Source organism: Lingula anatina, chromosome 2 (genome assembly GCF_051362555.1).
Source record: "Lingula anatina isolate TDL-2025a chromosome 2, LinAna3.0, whole genome shotgun sequence".
Lineage (NCBI taxonomy): Eukaryota > Metazoa > Brachiopoda > Lingulata > Lingulida > Lingulidae > Lingula > Lingula anatina.
The window spans coordinates 41664724-41691588 of record NC_141768.1 but is presented as its reverse complement, the minus strand read 5'-3'; the positions used below and the strand labels follow the sequence as shown (position 1 = coordinate 41691588).

At 38.6% G+C, this 26865-nt stretch overlaps 1 protein-coding gene across 9 annotated transcripts in view; it reads right to left on the bottom strand.

Annotated features, from left to right (window-relative positions):
- The window catches only part of LOC106166491 (atrial natriuretic peptide receptor 1), a 162442-nt gene that overhangs the window by 30422 nt on the left and 105155 nt on the right, over positions 1–26865 (bottom strand). Inside the window, exon 1 of one of the 9 annotated variants that reach the window (XM_087003858.1) lies at positions 14095–15365. The exons of the other annotated variants lie outside the window; for them this stretch is intronic. Coding sequence (XP_086859984.1) covers positions 14095–14881 — 787 coding nt within the window. The 5' untranslated portion in view covers positions 14882–15365. Of the gene's footprint in view, positions 1–14094; positions 15366–26865 lie in introns of those variants that run through there. 9 annotated transcript variants of the gene reach the window in all.

The following is a 26865-nucleotide window of genomic DNA, read 5'->3' as shown; positions in this document are numbered from 1 at the left end:
ACTGAACACAAACGGATTTACCCAGTAAAAATGGCAGTTTCTATTAATGATGCACCAATATGTACACACAAGGGAGACTGAAAATGTACAGGGAACACTGAATGCTTCAGTAAATCAACACTACCCTACATTTATGTCGGTTGGCAGCGTTTTAAATAAGAACGGCTGTTTCTCGAGAATACCCACTAATACAAATAAAGCAAACGAAATATTATATATTATCTACAGAATTGCGTATGACCGATCGCAATAAAAATTGGAGGATTTTACATTTACACAATCGGCATTGAAACCAGTTTTGACACCTATATAGATAACATTTTTTCTTTTGAACTGCTGCTTCCCGGATTCGCGGCTAGCAATCACTGCATTGCACTGAGGGACGAAGGATCTAGGTTACGATAAGAGCAAATTTCAAATGTAATGGTAGACCAAAAAGAAATTGTCTCCCTTGCTTTTGCTTTTCCGGGGCACGAGAAAGACATGCCACATATACTTTAGATTTACGCGCAAAAGTTTTTCGCGAGAATGGAATTCTCTAATATCAATTTATTTCGTCTAGTTCTTTGACTTGACATAAAACAATGGCCATATGTTATATTTGCAGGTAAAACAGTCTATCACAACAATGCGGAAGAACAATCCGATTCAATCACTCCTCAGCAGTCCAAAAACCCAACAAGCATGATGCACAACTTCCGTATTTTTTTTTTTTGTAACAGACGGCTCTCAGCATACGGCAGCGTGGCCTTGCAGATCAGCAGACGACAAGCCTAAGGTCATCCGCATAAACTGATTGCGTTGTTTGCTCGACGATTTACCTACACCTATTTCATGTCAAATCGATCCCTGTGTTTACAATGTAATATCTAAGTGCAAACACTTTAAAACATGCGATAAGATACGTCGCATGACCTGAATATGTAAGTACATATCGAGGGTCACTCTACTTTATCAATTATAAACCACTTGGAAGAATAAATAGTTCGCACAAAGTTAATCATAGTAACAAATTGACTATTCGTGATAACCGGTCGTGACAGTCGACATTTTGCGACAGCAGCGATGTTCCTAAAATACTGCCATCTAACGATATTGGATATACTTTTGTCATGAATAATCATATTTGAAACGAGATGAGATAGCGAACCTTTTTGGGTAAAAAATCAACAAACATCGCTCTTTTTTTATAAATTCTCCAACCCATTTTAGTGATGAATGGACCAAACGAGTGTAAAATGGCTTTCGCGTATTTTGATTAATTTAGTTCGGTGTTGCACGTTACACTTAAACAGTCGTTTGTTTGATTTCTTGTGTCTTAAACTGGCATATCTTCTTTTATCTAGGTCTCATGGGAAGGCATATAAAACCAATTTTAAGTAATGAAATTCCTACTTTGCTAATAAAATGCCTTTTCACACGAAGTGTAAACGCAAGGAATTAATGTATGTAAGTGTACATGGTCCCCAAACGCACATCTCTGCGGGATTTTTGCATCTGGGACTGCCGCACATCGTACTGGTCGATAAGAATGGGAAAACCGTCCGCGGCTGATGTCAGGCAAATTCGCTACCTAAAATATTCGCACTATAAATCCCATGAATGGAAACCAAGTGAGATAGATTAAAACAAGATTTTTTGTTCTGTGACAACCTAAAATGAAATTTCCAAGCGAGACGAAAAACAGCTCTACATGCCGAGTATGTCGTCTTCTCGTCTTAAAAAAAGACACACAAGACAGGGTGAATTCGTTTTGTTGTGCAATACATTATTATGCGCCAAAACATCAGACAAAACAACCAGAAAAATATCTGTGGATAAATTCTGTCTCTTTATTCGTTGTCACACTGCACACGCGCTAGACTGTCGTTATTTCTGATCCCACTTTCCTCTAAATCCCGCAAAATCTCGATTTTAAACTAAGACGTGACTTTGTGGGCTTCCACAGATGACTCCCAATGTGCTTTCCAAAGAATATATCGTCAGGTACCATTTAATTGTTTCTCTCTGTGAGGTTGTGGCACGACATTTGCGTTTAAATCACAGGTTAAAATTCTTCCTTTAAGATATAATAATCAATAAACGCCAATCGAGAGGGTGTTAATTGCCTTCCAATAAGGGGTGCGTTCTTCACTTTGCCTTAAAGAGAGATCGTGTATTGCAGCCATAATTCATAGGTTTATATATAAATGTTAAAGCAGTGCAAATCTGCATTATTAAAACCAAACAAACACAATATTTATTATTCGAATAGCGACAGCATGAAAGCATCTACTGTGAAGGTAAAAATATTAAAAAATTCAAGGCCCGCATCTCCCTACAATCCAGGCCCGCCTCCCTGAATAAACACTCGTTTTAAGTGGGCGAGCTTAGAAGTGCCGCACACTATTGTAACGTTTGAAAGATAATTGGAAACTACTACTTTAAAAGGCGTTTCCAAGCGGATCGGCCCCAGACGGGGCATCACCGTTTATCTAAATACTTAGTACAACAAAGAAATATTTTATTAACGAATCTTCATTCCCACTTGTAGTCTTGTGCATCGATATTTTATATAATAATAAAGCTCAGTGAAAACAACTGTCTCCTGGTAAAGAAAACTACTTGAATAATTTTGCATTTGGGTTGGATTTGACAACTGAAGGCAGCATCCACTTGTCATAATTGATTGCAACATCATATTTGCTCTTATGACTTAGACGTCACAATACTGATAATAAGATATATTTGTGTTTGATATTTAACATTATAATGCTGAAAGTATGCTTCAAACGGGTCGTTAATTTAATGTAGCGTAATTTTGTAAATTAACATTAGTTTTGCCGATTTCAATGAAGCGTAATTATCTAATGGGAATCGTACCCAAGATAAAATTAGCTGTCATCGTTTGGTAGGAAATATATTCATCATGTCAGCTAATTTTTATGACGATTAACAAAATTATTATCAGGTTTGCACGTAAGTGAGCCACCTTTGATTAAGTCTAATTAAGCCGAGCGTCAACTCGGAACATTAAGTACGGGAATCCAAATGAGTTCAATGAAAACATCACACTACAGTGGAACACGCTACAGTAGGAGTTGTAAATGGTTGGATAGCGTGCCAACATCTTGTTCATTGCAAATTCTCTATAATTGAGGCACACAGGTGCCTTTTGGCAGTTATTTTAAAAGAATTGGAATATTAAGCGAGAGATAAAGTAATGCTGGCTCTAAAAAAGTATAGCAGAGAGAGAGAGAGAGAGAGAGAGAGAGAGAGAGAGAGAGAGATCATGCCAGAAGGTGTTTAAATGTCTGCTTGATTACGTGCTGTCGGCGTTCAACTGGAAGGTACAAGTACGCGTCTTTCGCTGTAATTTGCTATTTTACTACCAATTATCATGCATCCTTCACTTAATCCGATCAAAATTTTATACTGAAACTGAGAGTTATAGTATAATAAAATAAAAATTTGGGTCATATAAAAAAGTAGGAGAATCACTAATTGGCTTTTTCATGCTCAGTTGTACTGGTCTGTAATGCTGATCAGAGCTCATCTCAAATGTACAGGCAATAAACCATAAAGGAGCATCGACATTTAATTAACAAACGTGTCAGATAATGCACTTTCTCGCCTGGTGGCCAATAGAGCGATCCCACCAGCCATCGACAGACTGGGAAAACTTTGAAAGGTAGAATTGCTGTAACCGGAAGCAATTTTTCTCATTTCAAGGGGTTAGGCCCGGCAGCAAACAGTCCTTGCACCTTAAAACCTGATATCTGTTCGCCCGTGTGTTTCTATGAGTCCAGGCTGTACTATTTCTAGGGCCTTTTTTTCGCTGGGTCTACGAAAGTAAATGCCTGGAGTGTAAATTGAAGCAAAGCCTGTCCTAGAATTGGCAATTAAGATGAGACGTGAGGGGAAAGTCGATTTTAGAACCATCGAGTGCTTCGCTAAAAAGGTCATCTCATCTTTTCTTGTAAATCCGCTAGACTAAATCATAGTGTCAGAGTAGAAAAAAAGGAATTGTAAATAAATAAATAAATAAATAAATAAATAAATAAATAAAAAAGAGATCCATCGACAAAAGAGGAATCTGGGCAAACGCCGTAATAAGCACCTGCAGTTAAACTGAAAGACCAGTGGAAGTAAGCCCAGTCATCATCTCAAAACCCAATTCAATCTAACCCTTCACTCCCGTAAAAATAATATAAATATGTTGAAATGGACACTGTCGATGTAAAATATTGTTTTATCACAGGGGATCGACCGCTGGACCTACCCTCTATCAGCGCCACAGACTGATTTTTCACTAGATACCGGGTATTCACAGAGATGTCTCTGGCTATATATGGACAATTTTCTAACTGTAACCCTGTGCTGAAATCTCTAGGTTGATGACATGACTGGTGATTGATTAAATTGCTTCAATCTGGCTAAAAGTTACAGGGTGGAAAATGTGGAATATGTGCCTATAATACCTGCCACCCTGGTAGAGGGTATGCTGGACCATCCTTTTCAGCTCTCCCCCCCCCCCCAAACCCCTACACCCTACATACCTATTTAGTCCGAAAAAAAAAACATTTTGTTGGTCCACTAAGCCAGCAAAGGATTGTGAAAATTCTAAAGCACACCAATTGTTCCACAGGTATAGACATAACCCGTAATTACTTATCAAGTCGAAGAAATGAAGCAATTAGAGGCCTCGAGAGAGAGAGAGAGAGAGAGAGGGAGAGAGAGGATATATGCATGCTAAAAGTAACGCATAATGGACGGACAAAAATCCATTTCATTTCGTCCATTTGGCACTTAACCAGGGAGGAGCTTGGTATTTCAACAAGTTTAGCAATCCGAAAACTGACAATACTCGATAATTCTGTAAACGCATCTCTATTCCGCTTAAAGCCTGAACAGTGTTGCAGGGAAAAAGGCAATTACTTATAATGTGCACAATTTCCATCCCAGAATTAAGGTTTAAACCGTATTGTAAACGGCAACGCGGTAAAATAACGATTATTGGCGATCCTAAAATCACCTTAAAACAACAACGGGCTTTCATCCAAAAATAACACCGCATCTGAATGCATAGGTGGCAGTTGCAAGATGATGTTAAATAGTTCCAATGTGTCGATAGAATAATGCAATATTCGCTTACAGACAGAAAAAATACGCTCTTATGAAGTTACTGCTATGCTGTTCCTGCACATACAAATACCACCCAAGGGGACTGAATGCAAAGGGAATTTACTGTAAATAGTGTATGCATTAGCATCAACGAGATTGGGGGGGGGGGACACTTTCATTTTAATCTTAGCCAGGTGCCACTGAAATAGGTGAGTGCCTTAAAAATAAAGTTCAACACTTGTTGCCATGCCAACTTATCGTTGTTTAAAGATTAAGATACCCGCATCAAGCATACCGATATCTCTATTTAGACCTATTTTCAACCTATTTTACTCTTACCACTTCAAAGATTCTTCATTTGCTAAATAGTGTTTAAATCGAAAGTGTTGAGGTCAAATCAGGAGCCTATCTGCCATTTCTGAGTAATCGAGCTCATGGGAATTGGAATAGTGTCTCTTGCGTAATTCGTCCATGTTATGATTTTTTGCTGCATTTTCGGTTGGCATGCTTTCCGTTTATTCAAATACGCTGGCCTGGCGTGAGTCGCGCCTGTTACTTTCGCGTCTATTTCATTTAAAGCTATCAGATTAACTGCAAAGCCTCACTGTAAAGGAAAAAGGAAACTCATTCTTGGATACATAAGATACACACACGGGATAAATGTAGAATTAACTAATAAAAGACAAGTCCAATTGTGCGGGAACGACCATCGTTGCCGTAATGAAACTCCCATTTGGACACAAAATCATTTCAATTAAGCTAAAACACACTCCATTGAGTGTCTAAAAGCAAAATAATGACCACATCTGTAACTTCATGTACCAGACTGAAAGTACCCAATTAAGCGCTTTTCCTTTCGTTGAACAAAAAAAAAAAAAAAAAAAAAATGATTCGCGGCAAATCCACACTTTGTTCACACAAAACCTAAAATGGGGACTAAACTAAAATTAAGTTGGTTAGGCATATGAATGGCCAACACCTCTTAAACTTTCTTCAAAGGTCAACAGTGTATGTAAAGCTCGCCTAAGACCATATTTTGCGACGTTATTAGAAAACGCACGAAGAGATCGAGATAATTCCATTCAAAATACAACTCTCAGAGCGAGCAAAGCGTGAGGCATCAGGATCCCCTGCCATCTAATAATTGTCATATAATCAGATCAAACATATAATGCCGCAATCTATCAGTCACTAACAGAACTATATAGACAGGAAATGATTACAATACTCTTATTGTCTGTTTCGTTGAATACAGTGGCGTTTTTTAATTAGAGTCTGGGTCAGTAAGAAAAGATCTCACCAGCAAGAGAGCGGTATAATCAGATAAAGAGTGAAATAAGTCATTATGTGGACCACAGCAAAGAAACACAGAGCGGAATCTGGGAAAATAACCATAGAGTAATCACTCAGTGATAAATTCTCTCCTCCTCCTCCTCCTCTCTCTCTCTCTCTCTCTCTCTCACACACACACACACACACACACACACACACACACACACACAGACAAAAAGTTCCATATGTTTTCCAAAGTAAAAGAGACAAAAAGAGAGATAGAGCAAGGCAAAATGGGTGAAAAGGGAGATGTCGAGGACGGTCTTATAATGATAAATATCTATCAATCTGTCAGCATCTGCCAGATCATCTGTCAGTGGGTATATTTAGCAGTCCCAAGCACCTCATCAAGGAACGACATACAAATAGAATCGTCTCTGCCCCATTAACCTACGAAAAAGTCTAAAACCGAAAAGGTTAAAAGTCTTGTGTAATTGTTTGATTCCCAGAAACGTTAAACATGTCGGGCTGGCTGTCAAACTATCCCCTCGAGTCGAATACTCGGTTATAGCCTGCCTTGCCGCGAATAGAAACCATTCTGATTTAATTACACTAACTGTTTGATTATTTGTAAATATTCATCCGTGGAGCAAGTGCAACCCGTCTCGCGTCTGAACGATGCTCATGATTTTAGTTTTTTCAAAATATTTCATTTCACATCTTGTTTTAGCCAGCTGAGCAAGTAATACCGGCATTATATAAATCATATTAAAAAAAAAAACTACACATAAAACCACTATATTTTCAATGGTTTCTATATTTAGTAGCTAGATATATATTGAATGTGTTTTAGATTTGTGATTAGCTGAGCTATACTTGTGAATGTCTGATACCAACACACAAGCGATATATTTTGCAAAGCACATACATATGTCTCAATATTACAGTGAATCTTTATTATCGCCTCCTAAAATAAAGTAAATGTGTGAACATATTCGTATATTCTCGCCTGGTGTGAAGAAGATATGACCACGATCTTTCCCAAAGAGACGCTCCTTCTCCTAATATCGACACAGTCGACATGCATACACGGAACATGTCGTAGCGTACTCAGTAATAAAGTAAATAATCTGCCTCTGACCCGCGTCCCTCTCTGTGACTTCGTCATTCTAACGATTATATGATATTGGAAGGCTGGTCAGAAATCCATAGAAAACCCGCATTTCCATATTGCCGGTTAAATCATTGGGAGACCATATCAGAGAAAAAATCTTATTATGGTTCTTCGACCAAATCCTATTTGCGGACGCTTAACCTGTAGTTATGAAGTTCGGTGCCGGGCAACAATACAGACAAAGTTGTTCTCATTAATGTTATCAGGATTTCTAAACGTGCCAGGAATAATTGCTATCCCGTGCTGCAGTTTAATTGACTTGTGCGCGAAAACATCGATATCCACTTGAGTTGGCATATTAGTGACGTAACTACGCGTTCCAATAGAGTCTGAAATACAATATACCGTGATCGTATGTTGGCAATGAAATGCTATACAAACCTGGATTACTATTGTAGTATGTAAAGACAGGGAAACCCAAAAATGCAAACTCACGCGATACAGCTCCATATCCATATACGTTCGTTTACAAACTTTTACATGGTACATGTACCGGTGTTATTGCTTCATTGCCAAAGGCATAAAAAGCAAAGATATTAATGTCATTGCTGACGTGGGTGGGGAGAGGGGAGGGGGGGGGGGCAAACCATATGTGTATACAAGTAGTGCACATATACAATGCATGTGTAAGTATGCCGTATAAACCATCTTCGTCTACCTTACAAGCAAGCCATCTCTTAATAGAAAGACATTCTATTGTTGTTAGTACATGTCGTATCCGTCTTCTCACAGTAAATTGAATACAGTAAGCACTTATGGTACAGTACATGGAGGTACATATACGAGTACATCTTCCGTTTTTAGGGCGTTTCTTATATTATAAAATAATTAAATCGATAACTCACACGCCAGCGCGCGCGCACACGCACACATGGACATACACATACATGCAGACTACCTCTCTCACACAAAATAGAGAGAGCGAGAGAGTTTTAAGCCTGGTGATGATAATAATGAACTATTTATCTTATGATGAAATATAAAGATGTTTGCCATTAAACAACCTATACTATCAGCCCAGCACTACATAATTTTTTGTTGTCAAAGCATGCTGTGTGAATTAAGGACACCCTCTTTAATATGTCTAGACCTCAAAAGAATGACGTAAATTGTGATAATATTTTCTGCACATGTTTAAAATTTAGTAACGCCCGCCCTCCTCCACACTGCCTCGGTATGGGACTCTTGCTTCTCACACTGCCTCGGTATGGGACTCTTGCTTCTCTTTTATGATATTCTAAGCATAAAACGAGTGCCGAGGTTTACACAAGTTCAACATGTACAATAATTTATTTAATATATTGAAACAGTTAAATAAACGACGTGACATTGGCACGCGACCATATGTGCACAGCCAAATGCTGGTATATAAAATAATGAAATATTAATTGCGTATAATAATCCCAGGCCACATACTTGAAAACCCTAATGTTAGCCCAGGGGGTTAAATTTAGACTTATCTGAAGTGTCACACAGCAGAGCATGTATGCAATAGTTGGAAGCGCGTGTTTCAGAAAGAGTACATCTAAGCCCTTCCTAATTTTTGTGAACAGCTTTTGAAAAATAACCTCAAATGAATATTTAGTATGTGTGCAAATGAATCAACAATGCGGGTTTGACATAAAGCTTACTGTAAATAAAAAAATTCACAGTATTTTATATATGCATGTTTGAGTAGGACAAGTTTTAGAAGAGATGAAACGATTCAATGAACTGTTACGCTTCGCTCTTTTTGTTAAGATTAAACTGATATCGTATTCATCAATAATTGTCATCACGGACCATTTTGACAGTCATTCGCATTATTGCAGTCTATTTAAGCATGGAAAATGCTCCAAAATACATCTCCATGCTATGGTTTTGATAAGGTTTAACCTAAGTGCATGAAAGCTCGTGGTTGTTTTTTAAGATTACCATATGTTTATCCGGCAAATGGTTTAATCAGCCGTGTTATATGCACTGAAAGTTACAATAAAATATTCTTCAAACAACAGATAAATCAGATTTATTACTACTCAAATGGCAGCATTACCAGAACTGGTACAATGCAATAACCCTAATATTTAGCTATCGTTTGAAGAATCTATTATTGTAACTAATCAGTTTGTTTTCTATATCAATATAAATGATGCCAGTGCAACAGCGTGGTACGGGTACTGAAAAAAAAAGAACAACTTGATACTTTCAGGCCGCAAAATAAATAGCATCGTATATCTGTCTTCATCAGTATCATAGTACTGGGGAAGATTGAGCATATTAGTAAGTGCGGCGCATTAATCTCAGGCATGCCATATCCCTTAATTTACATACAAATATTTTCGAAAGCACACATAAAGTAGCGCATAGTATCTATTCTGATGTCAAAAACAGTCTAAGAAAAGAAGTTTACGATGAGATAAAGATTAATGCCAGTCGACGAGCGTCACATTTCGATAAGATATTTTCATATAATCTATAAACGAAGCCCTGGATTAGGCTAAACGTTTTACATTAACTTGATTGATATCATGTCGAGATTATGAGGAAACATTGTTGTCTGGAAAAAATATAAGTGTCTTACGATAAGTTTCGTTTTACAAGATGCACCAGGAAGCGTCTTTAGTTATTACTGGGACGGGCATGTATGTCTCAAGTAGACCAAAAAAGATCGAGCTGCTTTATGTTTTGTTTGCTAAGCGCGTATTTTGTTTCAATGGGTAGTAAAACTGATGTCTTTCTTCAGCACAACGCACACCAAGACACACGCACGAGAGAGAGAGAGAGAGAGAGAGAGAGAGAGATATTAAAAATCTATAGTGTCCATGAACTTCAGTACTCTGTAATTCGGGCATTATCCCAACATTCCATATTTTTGTTGTTATAGCAGGTACGCAATTACACTAGTGTACACACAGGACGGCTAATGTAGCGCATTATAAATAGCTGGACACAGAATGTGACCCAAGTTTATTTGAGCAATCCTACAAACACAGGGAGAGATGTGTTATGCCAACGTGCACTCAGCAATGTGGGATATGGGACATGCTCTCGTGTGTGAGTGTGTCGCCCAATTTGAGAAGAAAGAATGACCCAACTCCCTATGTCTTTCAACGTTCATAAAATACAATCACACCATCTCCACACTACACTGTACAGTGAACAATATATTGTCTTCACATTCAACCTTAAGTTATACATGCTTTTATCATCATTGACCATGGGTGGGAAATGATGTGATAACAACATCCACTGACTGCGTCAGAAACCGAACGGTTCAAAACCGCTCTTTATGCACTATACAGGTACATGTTGTATATAGTGCTTCCGAACACATTTAATGATTCGGTTGTGTCTATATCCTAGTACCCAGCAATAGGGCTATTAAGAGTGCATGGGGCACGGCCCTGCGTATCGGGGCACCATATTTAATTCACAGACCCCAGTTATTAACGCGTTATGGCAATCTTCGTGTCACTTCCGTGTTACCTGTTGGGTTTTTTACTTCTACTTGCGTCTGAATATGATACGGCGGCGGAAGCAGTGAGTGCGTCCCGCGGTTAAAGATGAGTAAAGATCAAAGGATTGATCGTTATCGAGATGGGAGAGAGGGCAGGGAGGGTTCTCGCGAGAAATGGATAATCTAAACCCAATACTAATGCCATTTTAAGAAGAAAAAAGAAGAAGAAAAAAGAAAAAAGTGAAGAAAAAATTCTAGGGTGAGACAGAACTCAACACTGCTTAAGTCCTTTGTTTCTACGGTCCTCTCTATCCCTGCAAGAACCAGAAATGTCAATGTTAACTGCACTTTAAGAACCCCCCCTCACGCATAATACATTACGACACAGCTGTGATGTTTTACATTGTTCCATCAATTATATATACATACTCGCCGCAGGTTGAAGGCATAAAGAGAGGGAAATTGAACTGCCAGCATAGGTCAATTACCAGAGCAACTTCCAAGGCATTCTGCCATCCCTTGGGCGAAGTATTATAGATGTATGTACGCTCCCTGCCTAATTATAGGAATAAAGTCACCGGTCCTTACGTTGACGCAGTGACAGTCGATTGCTTTTTCTCCATAAATGCATACACTCCGCTATTCGTCATATAAGGCACCGGGAGTTATTATCAGTGGTATTTACGACCGAAACAAGGTGATCAAATTTCGATGAATTTTGATATAACTGTCTCTCACAGAATAACGGGTATGGGGTCAGATGAAAGGCTGTGCTCGACTTAATTCGCATGATAATTTCGTATCTGTAATTCACGACAACAGACAAGATTCATTTTCTAAATCATGTAATAGACATCACGTTGCCAACTTGGAGGGCCAACATGCACATTATATCAATATCATATCCCTGTCCAATTAATTGCATACGAGATTGCAAATCATAGCCTTTTCAGTCTGGATGTTACGCCATACATTGAGGCGGTGTAACCCTCGCAACTGAAATGCGTGGTCGTGAACTTTTGATTGACGAAGAACGGATCACGTAACCTTGGTTTCTGAGCACATATGCACTGTAGATACTGGTGTGAACTTACAAAAAACGCAAAGCTTTGGTTTTCAGAGCTAAAATGGCATGTTTGCATAATTATTTGCCGGAACATTCTTGACTTCGCTTGTACTGGTCGGGTGAAAGAATTTGGAGATGTGATGTGCGAAAAAATATATATCAGTCGCTAAAGGCGGATATAATATAAATATACGTAACTTACGTTGGGTATGCTTGGAGAAATAGCAGCAAAACACTGGCAGTTTAAACCGTCTGACTTCAAAGAGAAATGACCCGAGCGACGAACCAAGAAAACATACATTCTGCAACTTTCAAGCCATCTGTTTGCAACTTGTGCTAAAATTCCAATCCAACTTATCTATCACCTGTTAAAGCCTTGTTCTAAGTAAAGAACAGTAGTTATTCAATCACACCAGAAAATAATGCATTTTGTAACTTCAAACCAATACAACTGTTTGCAACCTGTGCTGTTATTCCAATTTCACTTGTTTACTATTATCTGTTCTATCCCTGATCTAAGTAAAACTCAACTGTTGTTATTCAATCACACGTTGAAGACGTTTGCTTCTTTTCCCACTCTCTGGTGGAACGTAACTGTAGCCTGTACCCATCTATAAAAATACTGCTTCAATTAAATTGACCAGGCAAATTTGTGAGGTAGATTCCTATTTGACTATTTCCTTGGACTGGTCAAAAATAGACACACAAGATATTGGGTGATAGCAGGTGCAAATAAGTTCACTAAACCTTCCACTTTGAATAAGACGGATAAATGCTTTTAATTATTTAACTCAGAGTAAAGGAATTATTTAAAGTTGAGGGAGACTGCGCTTCCCATCCGTAATGAACTGTAATGAAACTACAACGCACTTTATTGATGGAATGAATGAAATCTAGGTCAGTTCTCTGTATAAAGCACAAAATAAGTGAAAAATCGACTTATTCGACAAGGTTGTTATACCACAGATCATATTAACATTGCCTTGACGAGTGTAAATAGCAGTCATTTTCTCCCTTGGAAATATGCGATAGCTGCACGTAGACTGAAGTTTTTAACAACCGATTGAGATAAGCGAAAAAAAAAGAACTTTCATTCGGGCTTAGCTCCGTTAAATTTGTTGAATTCATGGTTCGATGCAAACAGTCACTGACTGGAATAATTTTCACGTTTTGATTAAGATTGATGTGGATCAGCCAAACTTCCTTTCAAATGGACTTCACATAAAACGCATTAGTAAGAACCTTCTCCGTGTGAAAACAAACTGGCCCCTCTTTATTTATCGTGATTCATATTTGTTTATGTAACACTGGTTCGATTAAGAAGTATGAGCTAGGGCCAATATAAGACCGATTTATTTATGATTTTAAGCAATGTCTCGTTATCGAGCGACCCTTGTAATTTGGCACCCTTTCAGGAGCGTATCATGAAAACTAAATTTGATTTGGTTTCTAAAAATATTTGAAAAAGAAAAAAGCGCTAGTGTAAGCGGCTACCTAACAAATCCTCCAATTCGCCAACTTGCGGCCTTCCATTTGCGTTAAACTGGCTAAGCACAGCGGTATGACATTTACACAAATCCTCAGAGCAAATTACCCGAGATTTTTTATTGACGCCTTTATTTTACTTTCCGTCTAGTAAAATGGGCTTCAGTTCACTTTTACACTTTTGCCAACCCGGTTAACTGAAATCGTTTATAAGTGATCTATTGTGGATAAAATGGGATTTAAAAAATGAGAGGGACCTACCATGCTCATGATCATTCAAACAAAACATGGTAAAAAGCCTACGTATTCCATTATATCGACAATATACATCCACTTCATAAGAGCAAACGGGGGAAAGTGATCCTATGTAAATATCACTTAACTCTAGAAAAATTAACCGCTGAATTGTTAAATAATCGACCTATCGGAGGATCTTTTGGGAGCAAGCAGTGAGCCGAGACAGAAATGTGTGGGAGTTAATGTTTTACAAACAAAAAGGAAAAGATAAGTAAATAGTATGAAGACAAGAAAAACAAAGAAAACTGTGGATTTGCTTACTCCTTGCGTTCAGCGATAATTCCTCCAGTAACTCCCGTTTGCTTTGAATTTTCTCGTCAAAGCGCTTGAGGAATGGACGATGTTCGCGTTCGCTCCTCGGGAACCGTTCATATATTCCTTCAATAATGAAGTAACACTCCTTGTGTATTTCTGTTAGTGGATACACCATAGCAACTTTTTTCCAAGAAAACTGCTGAAGTATAGAGAAAAAGAAGTACCCAACTTGGGCATGAGAACCAAGCATCCGCGTTAGAAGTTGGTATTCATTGCTCTTGGATTTGAAAGCCTCAGCTCTGGCTCCGGCGGTTAAAAGGGGGATGTTCCACACGGGGCTGTAGCGTGCCACGGGGGCCACGGCGAAAGAAAAGCAAGGCCCCAAAAATACATGAGCGTACCGCGAAAACCGCATGTTAACAGCGGCGAGGGGTCCGTCCCTGTCCGATAACCGGGAGTCCATTCGGCATATCTCGAACGTGTATCCTCGTAACGTGTCAGCTTTTCCCTCAATTTTTGCCGTCGCGTATTCCACCGCCGGTCCCACCCTAGGGAGGCGCCATTGGACGTTGTGATCGCAGGGGAGAATAATTCCAATCTTGATCTTGTACGGGTCGTCTCCGTCGTAGCACTTAACATCACTCCGCTTTTCCACGGGCAAAGAGCACACGTTGGCCGCCACACAGTGTCGCCAAAGAAATAACTGGAGTATCATATACACTAGGATCATCCGCCCCACTTCAGACATTGTCATTGCCGACGTGAGTCGTGTGGAACAACACAGAGGGTGCATGTTTTCACTGCCGCGCCTTCCCCTGCTGCTTGGTAAGTGAATACTGACAAGAATAACGACAATAAGACAGGAACTCCATACATTACTGATGAACCGCCCCCCTTCAGTACTCCAAACGAAGGGTTTTTTCTCTTAGGGACTCATACACTGAGTAGATGCTGCCCAAGAATAGCACAACAAATCACCCGGCTCTCTCGTTATCAATGTGTACCGCGGCACTGTCACCGACGCCAGCGGGTATGTGTACACGTTTCGGGAGACCGTCGTTGTTTGCTTAAACTTTAGGTCTTTACTTCCTTCCCCCGTTCATTTACTATTACTTCATCTCCGCTCGATGGCATCGATGCGGCTAGGCCAACACTATAATTTGTCCATTTAAGCCTAATCTCTCCGCACGCTTGTGCCTGTGTGCTGCGCGTTTGTATAAACAGCGATTGAAGGAAGAAGTCGATTTCAATGCGGGCAGTCCGTCGATTGTATATGTATTGCAGCTTGGTTAGGGATGATCGCTTCTGCGCATGCCCGCTCAGACAGGCATTTTCATTCGCAACCGTTTCAGTTGTACTAGTACGTTTTTCAGTCACGGCGTTATTATAGATTTAACGAATTACAGCAGTGGTGGTGTAACTGGTGCGTTCATTCAATTCATTCAGACAGGCTAATGTAAGAACGACACTTTATAATACTTTTTGCACTGTTTCACCACTCTTTTCGTATCTCTCTGTTTACGTGCCGATGAAGAAATACATTGAAATTTCGATATTTTTTGCATCATGCATACATATTTGAAATGTATTCGATAAACTTGTAATTATGTACATATAAGGTGTGGCATCAACATGCACTATTTCTGTAAACGCAGCATGCGTGCACACCTATATTAGTCAATAACAATTATTATTTTACAGCAGTCTTTTTCATCCTAAGAATGACATCAAATGTGCAGTGCTCTTATAATGGGCTAATTCGCTAGACAGATAGATTCCTTTCATCAGCTAAAACATGATCATTGATCAACGACGCAGGGTGTCAAAAGGACATCTGAAAACGAACTGCTGTGCGTGTAGTTACACTAATACAATTCTTTTTGCCTTTTTGTGGCACCCCGTAAAGGCGCAGTGTACTATTACATTGTACCATCACCGCCTTCCGTGCAAACCATAAATTTCCGAGAATCAAGTCGTTACAATCAATCGGAAAAAATGAGCTGTAAACATAATTGTTCTATCGCGTGCCGTGTGAGGTAAAAGATCATTAGATTTTTCAGTGTTTTCGCTTTCTTATTGCTGAGTGAAGCGCCACTAGGCGTTTTATGGACCATTCAGATTGAGAAGAGCCGAGTGCTGCCTAAATATGGCGGACCTACATGAAATAAAGACCGCTTAATCCTGTAATGGTCTCTCCGCCTCTTTCACGCCTCCCCACCCGTCGTCTCTGCAGGGGCACAGTAATGAAATCTCGTCTCAATTCGACCGGTCGAGGGACGACGTAAAAAGTGATCCGCAGTGACAACTTTTCATCCCAGTATCTATAAAGGGTGCCGTCAAAGGCGTGACGCCCTTCTGGCTGTCAGGTTTCTACCATGGTGAAGGTACGGGAGCTCACAAATGAAGAAGGAAAGAAATTGTTTCTCTGAGGGAGAAGGATATAGATGGCCCCCCTGATAGCCGCCAGATATTTGTGTTTGGCCAGCCTGTAAATAGTGTGTGCAAAAGGATGGAGGACACTAGTGATGTCCATAAGCCAACAAGAAGTGAGTGCCCAAAGAAAACTAGTGCCAGAGACGGCAGGCGTCTTTTTATGTTGTCAAGGCTTAGGAGATTTGAATCATGCAGAGCCTTAGCATTGCAGTGGTCGCGCAATTTGTAGGTTGAAGTTGGCAAAGAAATGTTCAAATAAGGTTCCATGCTACAGGAATTCACACCGGGGTTGTTAAGAGGAAACCGCTTATCACCTTGGTAAACACACGAAGAATATGCATTTCATCGCTGGGCAGCCCAATTCAATAATGGTTTTTGGTGAATTGGTTTCTAAGAAGTTGGTGAACGGATCGCCTCTTTGCCAAAAATGCTCTGGCCGCTAGTTTCTTTACAGCCTGGGCTAACATAGCCCCTAAAAGATTACTTAACTGTTATCTGGCGATACCCAGAAAGATGGTGGCCATATTGAGATCACTTGGATGTCCTACGGAATATTAATACTGACAAAATAAAGTTCGTTATGTAAGGGCAAATCACTGGTGTGCAAACCTGCAGTAAAGACACTAACTTGACATACCAGTTTTCAATAAAATACTTATCTAAAAAGGTAACAAATCCAGCTGTTATTCACTTTTAAGCAAAATGTACCGGTAGAATAGATAGCAGTAATCCACAATAAGGTGACCTGCAAGGGTGTGTAGGGTCAGTGAATGCTGCCATAATGATTTGGGAGGAGTGAATTGCTCTTTCTGTGGGCAAGGACAATTGGCACCCGAGTACTTAACCACAGTATTGTACCTCTAGTAACTTTCTCTAATCAGACAAGCCGAGAGCTATGTCATGATATACAGTAATAATGAGTCTGCTTTCTAGCTAGTACAGACAGAAACACGACTTTGGTATTTACACAGTATTGTTAAGTCTAGTTCGTTACGTATCGAATGGAATGTTTACATGGTTCAAAATCTTCCTCTGTCTGTCTGTCTGGTCTGTATCTTAGGTTTAGACTATACCATTTCGTGATACACTCTTGATTACCTCAGACAGTCGCGAAAAATTCAAAAGGGAAATGAAAGAAAAAAAAGAAGTCATTACGTTTGTACATGTACCAAACTAAGGGCACATCCCTGTAGAACGCTGTTGAACATTGAATTACCACTGGCATTGTACTGGAAATTGTGATCAGAAAGAGCAAAGGGCAATTGTGTCAACATATCGACATGTATGTCTTTTAATCAACTGGCGGCATGAACAAATTCCAAGTAAATCCTAACTGGTGAACCGACTAGAACACCAGGTTACGAGATGTGGCAGGCATAACCGGTATATTTATGAAACGGGAATGGAAAACAATGTTTTTTTTCTCTCGCTCTTACGTCAAAAGAAATGGCCCGCACTCTTTTTCTACCCAATTCCCCTACCTGCGACATTTTCAACTGTATCGCTGTCAAATGATTGTATTCAAACTATTGCCTATATTTTCCTTGTCAGAGTGTTCCCTCCTTTCGTTACACCCTTCATGCACACATAGAGCAATTAAGAGTAATATGTTGTTCGTACGTGTCGCATTTGCTCGTTCATTTATTGGCGTCTGTTGAAACGTGTCTTCAAATAATTTCACGCAATCTAATTGCCACATAGAATCACAAAAATTGAATAACCTTATCATTTTATATATCTGACACATCTATAATCTTCATCGGATTGTCGATTTCAGATTTCCCCTAAATGAAATCGTCCTCCGTGATTATGCCAGCAATGATGCAGCAAGGGTAATAAAAAGGCAATTATACCAAGTCGAACTATAAAAACGCCATTTCAAACATCAACGCAGTGTGTAGCATTTTGTAAGAAGATAGGAAAATATCGAAACACGGGTAAATGAAGATAGATGATAGATAGAAACTTTTATTGCCGAGTTGTCAGGTTAGTAATCAAAATCCTATTTTTCACCACAGACACTGGCTTGGCGACATCGAATAACTGCCCCCGATTGAACATAATAGAGAAAGAATTTAAAAGACCCCCCACGTGGCCTACCGTCTTTTACGTCTCTATACCCAGATATCATAACAGTCATGGAACACATACATGAAAAACTATACTGTCGTTTGATTTGACATTTCTCACATCTTCACATCTATTCCGGTGCAGCATATGTATAAGGATGTTAAACGAAACAAAACAAAGCAAAACAGGCGCTGACAATCACTCTGTGCTAGTACTAGTGTAAGGTCGTCGTCAGTTCAGCGGTAGTCCACATCAGCACACCTTAACTCCATTCCCCCTGGTGTTCAGCTAGGGTTATCCGTCAAATAAAACACCCCAGAACGTGTTTCATTTGTATCGCTGTAAACGAGGTGAGAGTATACAGTATAAACGACTAATTATAAAAGCTTTTTTGGTCGTCATATGCCATAAATACTGAATCGACAAAAATTCCACAAAGTTCTATACTTAGAGCAAACGGTATTTATGATATACTGTGACAGTTTCTGGTTTGCAGTAATGGTATTATTGAGACGAATAGCTAAATCACATATAATATCGTAAGCATGCATGCTGGCGTATCAAAATGTTACGACTATTAAAGTCTCCTCATAGTACTATCATTTAAAGCAAACGAAAAATATTTCATAGCCGGCAGATGGCTTGCATAAAGAATAACAGGGATGGATATCCATTCATATCTCCAAAAGATTTTTGCATATTCCCTTTTATATCTTTATTACTGGTACAGATGATGATTTAATTTTTATTCATTTGTTAAATAACATTATCTTTTTTTAATGCCTTTCGCACAGATCTAATTTTGTATTTTCTGTAAGGTACATACTATAGTATGCCTGCTTACAAGTAGTATTTTGGATATTTATTATCATAATTTCAATTATTTGTTGTTAAATTTATACATTTTGTACTCGTGCGTATACGTACATATATACTATATAGTGCTATAACCCCATTACCTGATTACTTGCATGACTTATTCATGATTGCCCACATAGTGACGGCATGCTAGTTTAACGCAGGGATAAAATCAGAAGAAAATAGGTGCACAGAGGATCACAGCAAAGGTTCTGCACACGATGAGGACTTTGGACTGTCGTGAAAAAGACAAAGCACCGCGGGCTGCTCTTGTGCCCAAGTCACCCAACACGACCAAAAAGCATCCATCAGGAGACATAATAACCAAATTATCTGCATCTACGTAGCAGCGGTTCAAAATTGTCTTGTCGATCTTTTTAGCGATCCTTTATATTAAGGACGAATCAATTTCTAATGCACGGCAGTAAGCGTACATTGTAGAAGTATCTAGCATGGGTTGTCAGTGTTAAACAGTCGGGAATGTTTAATGGATCGCTTGAACAGGCACTGTGAAAGTTTTGTGTGATTTGTGGTAGCGTGACGTTGTAAATTGCGTGTCACTGTGTTAGGTTGTGTGTCGTTTTGTATTGTTATTAATCGCACAGCACTGTTCTGTAGTGTATTGTTTTTCTGTTGTATTGTATTGTATTGCAATGTATTGTGTTACAATGCAATTCATTGTATTGTATTGTATTCAAAGATGTACCATATGATGCTTTTAGCGGCACTGACTTATTCATAAAACAAAAACAAAGAATGTGTTTATCTTAACAGCTCGACTAACTGCGACTTACTTCCATTTATCAGTGGCTTGAAAAGTGATCATTTTTGTACTGAGTGCACATTAGTTTGCTTCTAGAATCGATTTCCACATCCATCACATACAAACCCTCTTTCAGATTTGCCAATTTCCCCCCACCATTAAATTCAAGATAGTAAAAAATCAAAATGACAAATAAATCAGGAGAAGATCTCAGTTGGGATGGGTAAGTCAGACATCTTTGTTTACTGGCAAATTTTCAACGGATATGCAATGCTTGAATCAACACTAAACGCTTGTACGCACTAGTTTTTTCACAGATAATAAGTGTAAAGGTTCATTGGAGTACTTGAGATGCACTTCCTATTCAACTATATTCGCTTCATCCGCTTTTTTTGTATCGGCAGGCGTGATTATACAGACATGACATACTGTTTTGCTGTTCATTGAGAAAAGACACGATATTTTTTCCTTTTGACTCTCAGTCTGTTTTTATTTTGACATCATTACAGCATTAACTCTCATTTGGTAATTGCACCTGATTTACAAATCACACTGGTCAAAAGTGACCGCTCCTCGTAGCTTTGGGTAACCTTACAATCGGAGAAGTAGAAGTCTGCATATAGTCCAATTCTTTTCTAGTCGTTGCTAGTGACGCATGATAATTCTCTCAAAACCTTTTCACATTCTAATCTTGCACCGTCTGCTTATTAGTGGCACCGATCACTGAATCATTTTGTCTGGCATTTGCCGGATTGAGGTTGGATTTTTTTTTTTACAATGAGGAGACATCTCCAAGGATCGCTGCATTCGTCTAAACTGACAGCCTAACAGATTCCCTGAATCAATCGAGGGGATAAAGATCATTTTGTATAATTGCAGCTTCTTTTAAGAAACTTCTAAATGCCTTCCGAAATACTCAGAAGATTGTATTAATTTAAAATCGACTTCGAAATGCACGTACATGTACTACTGTTGTTCTGAATTGTTTGCTGAATAAGTTGACTGGGGACCGCATTTAAATCCGGCTTACACTTAACTTTGGCAAAAAAAAAGTACTTTTAGTGGGAAAATACACATAAAAAAACAATCTCTCTCTCTCTCTCTCAACTAAGACCAAAAGCTAAAAACATTCGGTGCGTGTCTTTATCACACGACATTACCGCGTATATACATGTACGTGTAGGTAATATTCACCCTCAGAGTTTTAACTTATCTTGAGCGTGAACAGTGTTGTGGAGAGTGTGCATTAACGCCACATAACTTAGGGCAGCAGGTTTGCACACAAGAAATAATGAGGCTACATAAAAAAAGAAAGACATAGAATAAACGAACTAGTTAAGAATTGGATAGCGTGCATTCGGCGTCGTCAACTTTGAACGACTTTTGTATGCGCGTCTTTGAGCAATTATATCTGCCACCGCATTTAACTAAAACACGAGATCTGTTTAATTAACAAAGCTGAAGTGAACCAATATTTGTCTATGTTATTTTCATGAGTCGACTGCAGTAACAGCTTAGAAAAGATGTCAACATTACGTACATCACGAGGAACTCGGCGTATCATACATATCATACCCAGCTTAAAACAAAGAAAAGATATTGTTTCTCACTGCTGGCAAAACAATAAAGCATCATATTTCACTTTATGAAAACCAACCAAATCCCATCCAAATATAACTTGTTTTAAGCATATTCGATATTTTTTGCTAATGTTTTTCGTACCTAATGCGCCAGGCTTTATGTCCCAAATCAACAACAGACAGCAGAGTTTTCACAAAGTGCCCCGCATAACGAATGCAGTACCATGTTAGCATACCAAATAAAATATTTATATTGTGGTTATGGAAATCTATTCAATATTGACTCTGTCCTAATGAAGTACGTGTTTCATACTTTAATTACTATTCAGTGCGTTACAAAAGCTTACAGAAATGTTATGCATGTTTTGCTCAAACATGTACATGCAGGTATATCATCTAAAATATTTGATAATCTGCTTCACGCCAATGTATCGATTCATGATATGTGTGATATTATGTGGCTAAACCTATATGACCGTGTCATTGCAGGCTTCCTAGCAGGGGAGACACATGCCAAAGCTCAATTAGGTCATCAACAATAAAAGAGCCGTAAAAGTGATCCCGTGGAACGTATCTTTTATGTTTGACAGAATTTAATAGAATGTGCCCGTATAGACATCAATGTCTTTTTCATCCCGGTTACATAAATAGAAAGCCTTTCAACCTTTGAAATGAATGGAATGGCGGCACAAAGAGAGTAATTTATAAAAAAAATGGGTTTTCTTTTTATATGTAATTATGTCAAACTACCGGAGAAGATTTTCTAATACAGTTGTACTTCCACCCCCCCCTCCCCCCCCCCCCCCCCCCCCCCCCCCCCCCCCGCAACAAACCCTCAGGCCGCCAGAGCAATGTTCACATACATACAATGTAATTGTCATTGCAGACCAACAATCTGAATATACACTTTAACGTTTTAGAGAAAAAAAAGATCCGTATTTTCGAATGTCATTTGTTTTAATTGTTAGAGCAAGCAGGTACATGTAGCATATTATAACACCTGACGAAGAAATAAACACCTTTTTTTGTGTTTTACATCTGCTGCAATCGTAGCTAATGTGGTCTGTTTTGATATTTCAATATTGCGCCAACTATAACCCCGAATGCTAATTGTCCAAACGCGTTTGTTTTGGTTTTGTCAGTGCCATATACGAAATATTTGCAAGCCCCTACGTCATTCTAGATCTCTTGTTGCAATGTGATTCATTTTCAAAATGTTTTCACCTGGTGTCTTAAGCTTGGAACAGCTTTCATTCCACATTTCAACCGACATATAGACGCTACCAGTCCTACATTTACTAAATTTGTGACACCCGATATGCAATGGACATCGTTCAATATCCCAACTTCCTGGAGGAAAGCGACTTAATTGTATAGGAAATCATGTACCCCTTTTGTCCTAAACAGCTAAACTATTGTATTGGAAAATAGAACAATATCGAAGGGCAATGTGACGCTCTACCACTGTACTAACCAAGCCAATTAAGTATTCATCTATATATTTCAACTGCATTCAACGTGTATTACCACAAGAAGGCAATATCATATCCCATGCGACGGAAACGTGGACTCCGAATGTGTGTACCTTATGTTGCTACAGATATAATTGTATTGTTTATGGTGTTGCTAATCATATCGAAGAGCACATTTTCATAAGTAAATCTGTGCGTCTTTTCACTTAGAAAACGGCCTTGATGATTTCTTAGAAAATGAGATTAATCAACTTTGCCACCTAACCTAGCCTTTATTTCTTAATTACTCCAGGTGATAATTTTTCTGTATTTGATTCATCTACTTGAACATGGCATATTATATAGTGTACCATCATTCACTATGGAATAGTTTTTTAAAAATATTTTTCAGTTTTATTAATTTATCATTTTATTTTTTGTTAGTTTTAGGCTTACAATTGCTTGCGCTTTCAATCCTACTAAAATGGACCACCCAGGGGCGGATCCAGAGATATTTTCTTCCAGATTGTCTTTTTTGATCCATCCTCAATTTTTGACCGTCTTCGGACAGAAAAATTACCTGTAGATGCCTGTCAATGTAAACTTGAAAAATTCTAACTGTCTTGTAGAAGACCCAGAAGATGGTTTCAATCCGCCCCTGTTCACCTGTCAGCGATCAGCTGCTGTGTCGAACTTGAGACACACACACCTGTATAGGCCCTAAAAGCCTCCTCACCTGACATAGTTCCATTTAATGTGTTTCGTATATAAAACTAGTCCAAGTACTGAAAACGATACATAGAAAAATTGTATAGGATTATGAAGTACTAGACTTTGGCATATCTCATTACAAAAACATCAGTTAATCAAGATTAACAAAAGAATTCCAATGAAATGCAATACATCTCAGATTCGCTATCTTAAAATTGAGCTATCGTTACAGAACCACCTCAGATGCAATTCCTGGAAATTATTAGCAAGCAGAAGCAATCAACGACGATGTCTTTAATGTTGCATTGAATTGAAGCTAACAAGTGGAAAACACCACGACTGTTTACTGCCTACATGCATTATATTCACAGCGTTCGCCTCTATTACACGGAGGTATTGAACATTTAACATCTCATACGATTGCCATAAACCAATATTGTCTTTCCAAGTGGCAGAATAATGCGCCAATTTCAAACCTAACACCACTGGCCATTGTTCTGAATCTATGTGGTTAAATCAAATTGGATTTGGATTCATCGAAGCAGTAGTCGTTTGAATCAATAAAGAAATACATTATGTCCGCATTAAATAAAAATCTCACTGTGAATGTTGATGTAATATACAGTGTATACATATAGGTTTACGGGACATATATGAAACTTTGCTCGACACCATATACCGTACGTCAGTGTCCAGTATGATATTTTATTTGAATTCTTTATTGACTTAACTGGATATACCTAACAATTATGAAAAGAGTAGAATGCGGTACATTCCTACAGCAGGTTATGCGACACATGTCAAACAGAAGATATTTCAAACTAATGAGACATTTAGACATTTTTTTTCCAAATTATCTATAGCTGAAGGGAGAGTTTCTCTTTGTATCGCGCATTGCATGTGTAAGACGCAGGCAAGCGTACTCGACTGTGACAAGCAAAACGAACGCCATTCCAAATACATACACAATCACATCCGTGCGATATTCGATCTGTGACGTATCTAATAGGAATCATATGATTAATCTTGATAAACTGCTGTTTTTGTAATTAGATGAGCCAAAGTCTACCAATAGTACTTCATAATCTTATGTGATTTTCCCATTTATAGTTTCGAGTACGTGAGCAAATGTTAGGTACGAAACACATTAAATATGGGATATCAGGTGTGAGCGTGGACCCCTGTATACATGTGTATGACGCTTCATCATAACGTTATCTTAGTGTAACTAAATGATGAAAAAGCATCGATTGCTTGATAAAAAAGGACTGCCAGTAAGAAGTGGAACTACTGTATCAACCCCTGACCTTTTCTGAAAGGGAACTTGTTTGGTGGTTCCATTCTCTATTGGATTGTGTCCTGTTTAAATAGTGTTGAGATTTGATGAAATGGTTAATTTTTCTCAACAGAAAACTAGATATCTTGGGGGGAAAAAACAATGAAAAAAGTAAAAGTCGGAAAATGGATGCCTTAGGTAACATAAAAGATTGCCAATAATGATAGCCAATAATGATGTTTTTTTCCTTTGCCTACAGAGTCTAAGCTTAGAAATGTGTTAAGCTACTTTAAGCTACTGGTACTGATACATAACTATACTATATTAGCACCAATTTAAAAAACCTAGGTGCATGCATTAATTACCATTAGACAAAGCTGGATAATGTTCCCCAAATCCCTTAATATCAGGCAATTCGCAGTATATGGCGACTAATAAAAAATAACGGGTGTCCTTTCATGATTGCAAGCCGAAATTGGAGGCAAAAAAACCTTGTTCGAAAACAACAAGGTCCAAGGTGTAAATTACGAAAGCTTTATTGAAAAACATCTTGCTATCTTGCTAAGACCTTAAAACCCGAGTCTTCTTAGAAGAGATTCCAACAGGGTTACCAGGTACCTGTACATACATGTAGTTTAGCAAACAATTTTATTGACGAAAGCAGTGATCTGTGACCAGGTCGTCAAGTGGCACATGACAGAAAGTTAATAATTTCATTGAGCGTCATATCAGTAATGGAGAAGACCAAGTACTATTCGGCTATCAATCAACCAATACCTGGTATATTTGAATAACCCTAAAACACCGCCCGGTTTGTCTGGTTCTTTTATAATGTAATAACTCACTGTCTCGGGTATTTTTAAACACTCATAGCCGGCACCGCGATCATATTGGTTTGTGTATACAGAGCGAGGGGAACCAATTTTCCAAAACAAAATGGCGCTTCTAGTCATGTGCTGCTTTTAAGCATGGATCGAGTGTTTAATACTACTGGCTCGGATCTACAACAACAGTCAATTTTGCAAGGTACTCAAATGCTTCAATTTTTTTTAATTTTTCAAAAAAATAATAAAATTAAATTAAATTTACTCAGTGCAGGAGTGAGCGAGGAGAGGAAGAAAAGAGTGCCAATTGGTAATTTCTTGTCCATCTTTTTTTCTACAGAAATTCTGGATGGGGGAATGAACAGAGGAAAACGCTGATGTAAATGACTTCATGTTAGAGAGGAATGTAACATAACATGTTGAATATTCCAGTACACGCATGATACCCACGGCAAACATTCACAATCACCCTAGTAATAACCACGTAATTACCTATATCAAGATTTAATTAGAAAACGCATTTTGAAGTCAAATCCATGATTCAAGTTCACTGACCAACACGCTATTTTGACTTGTAGACAACACAAATCTACAAAATGTATTTTGCGGTAACTATTGAGTGTCCTAATCGATGATGCGAACAGTAATGCGCTTTCTTTGAACACTGGTCCCAGATGACGGCTCATTGTTCCCTCTGCCTTTCAATTCCGCCATACACAAGATCCAGTTAAAGCTGCGAGTTAGCACGTTAATTGAGTGATTTGTCTCTCTCTCTGGAAACGGAATATGCCGTTGATGGAAATATGATCAA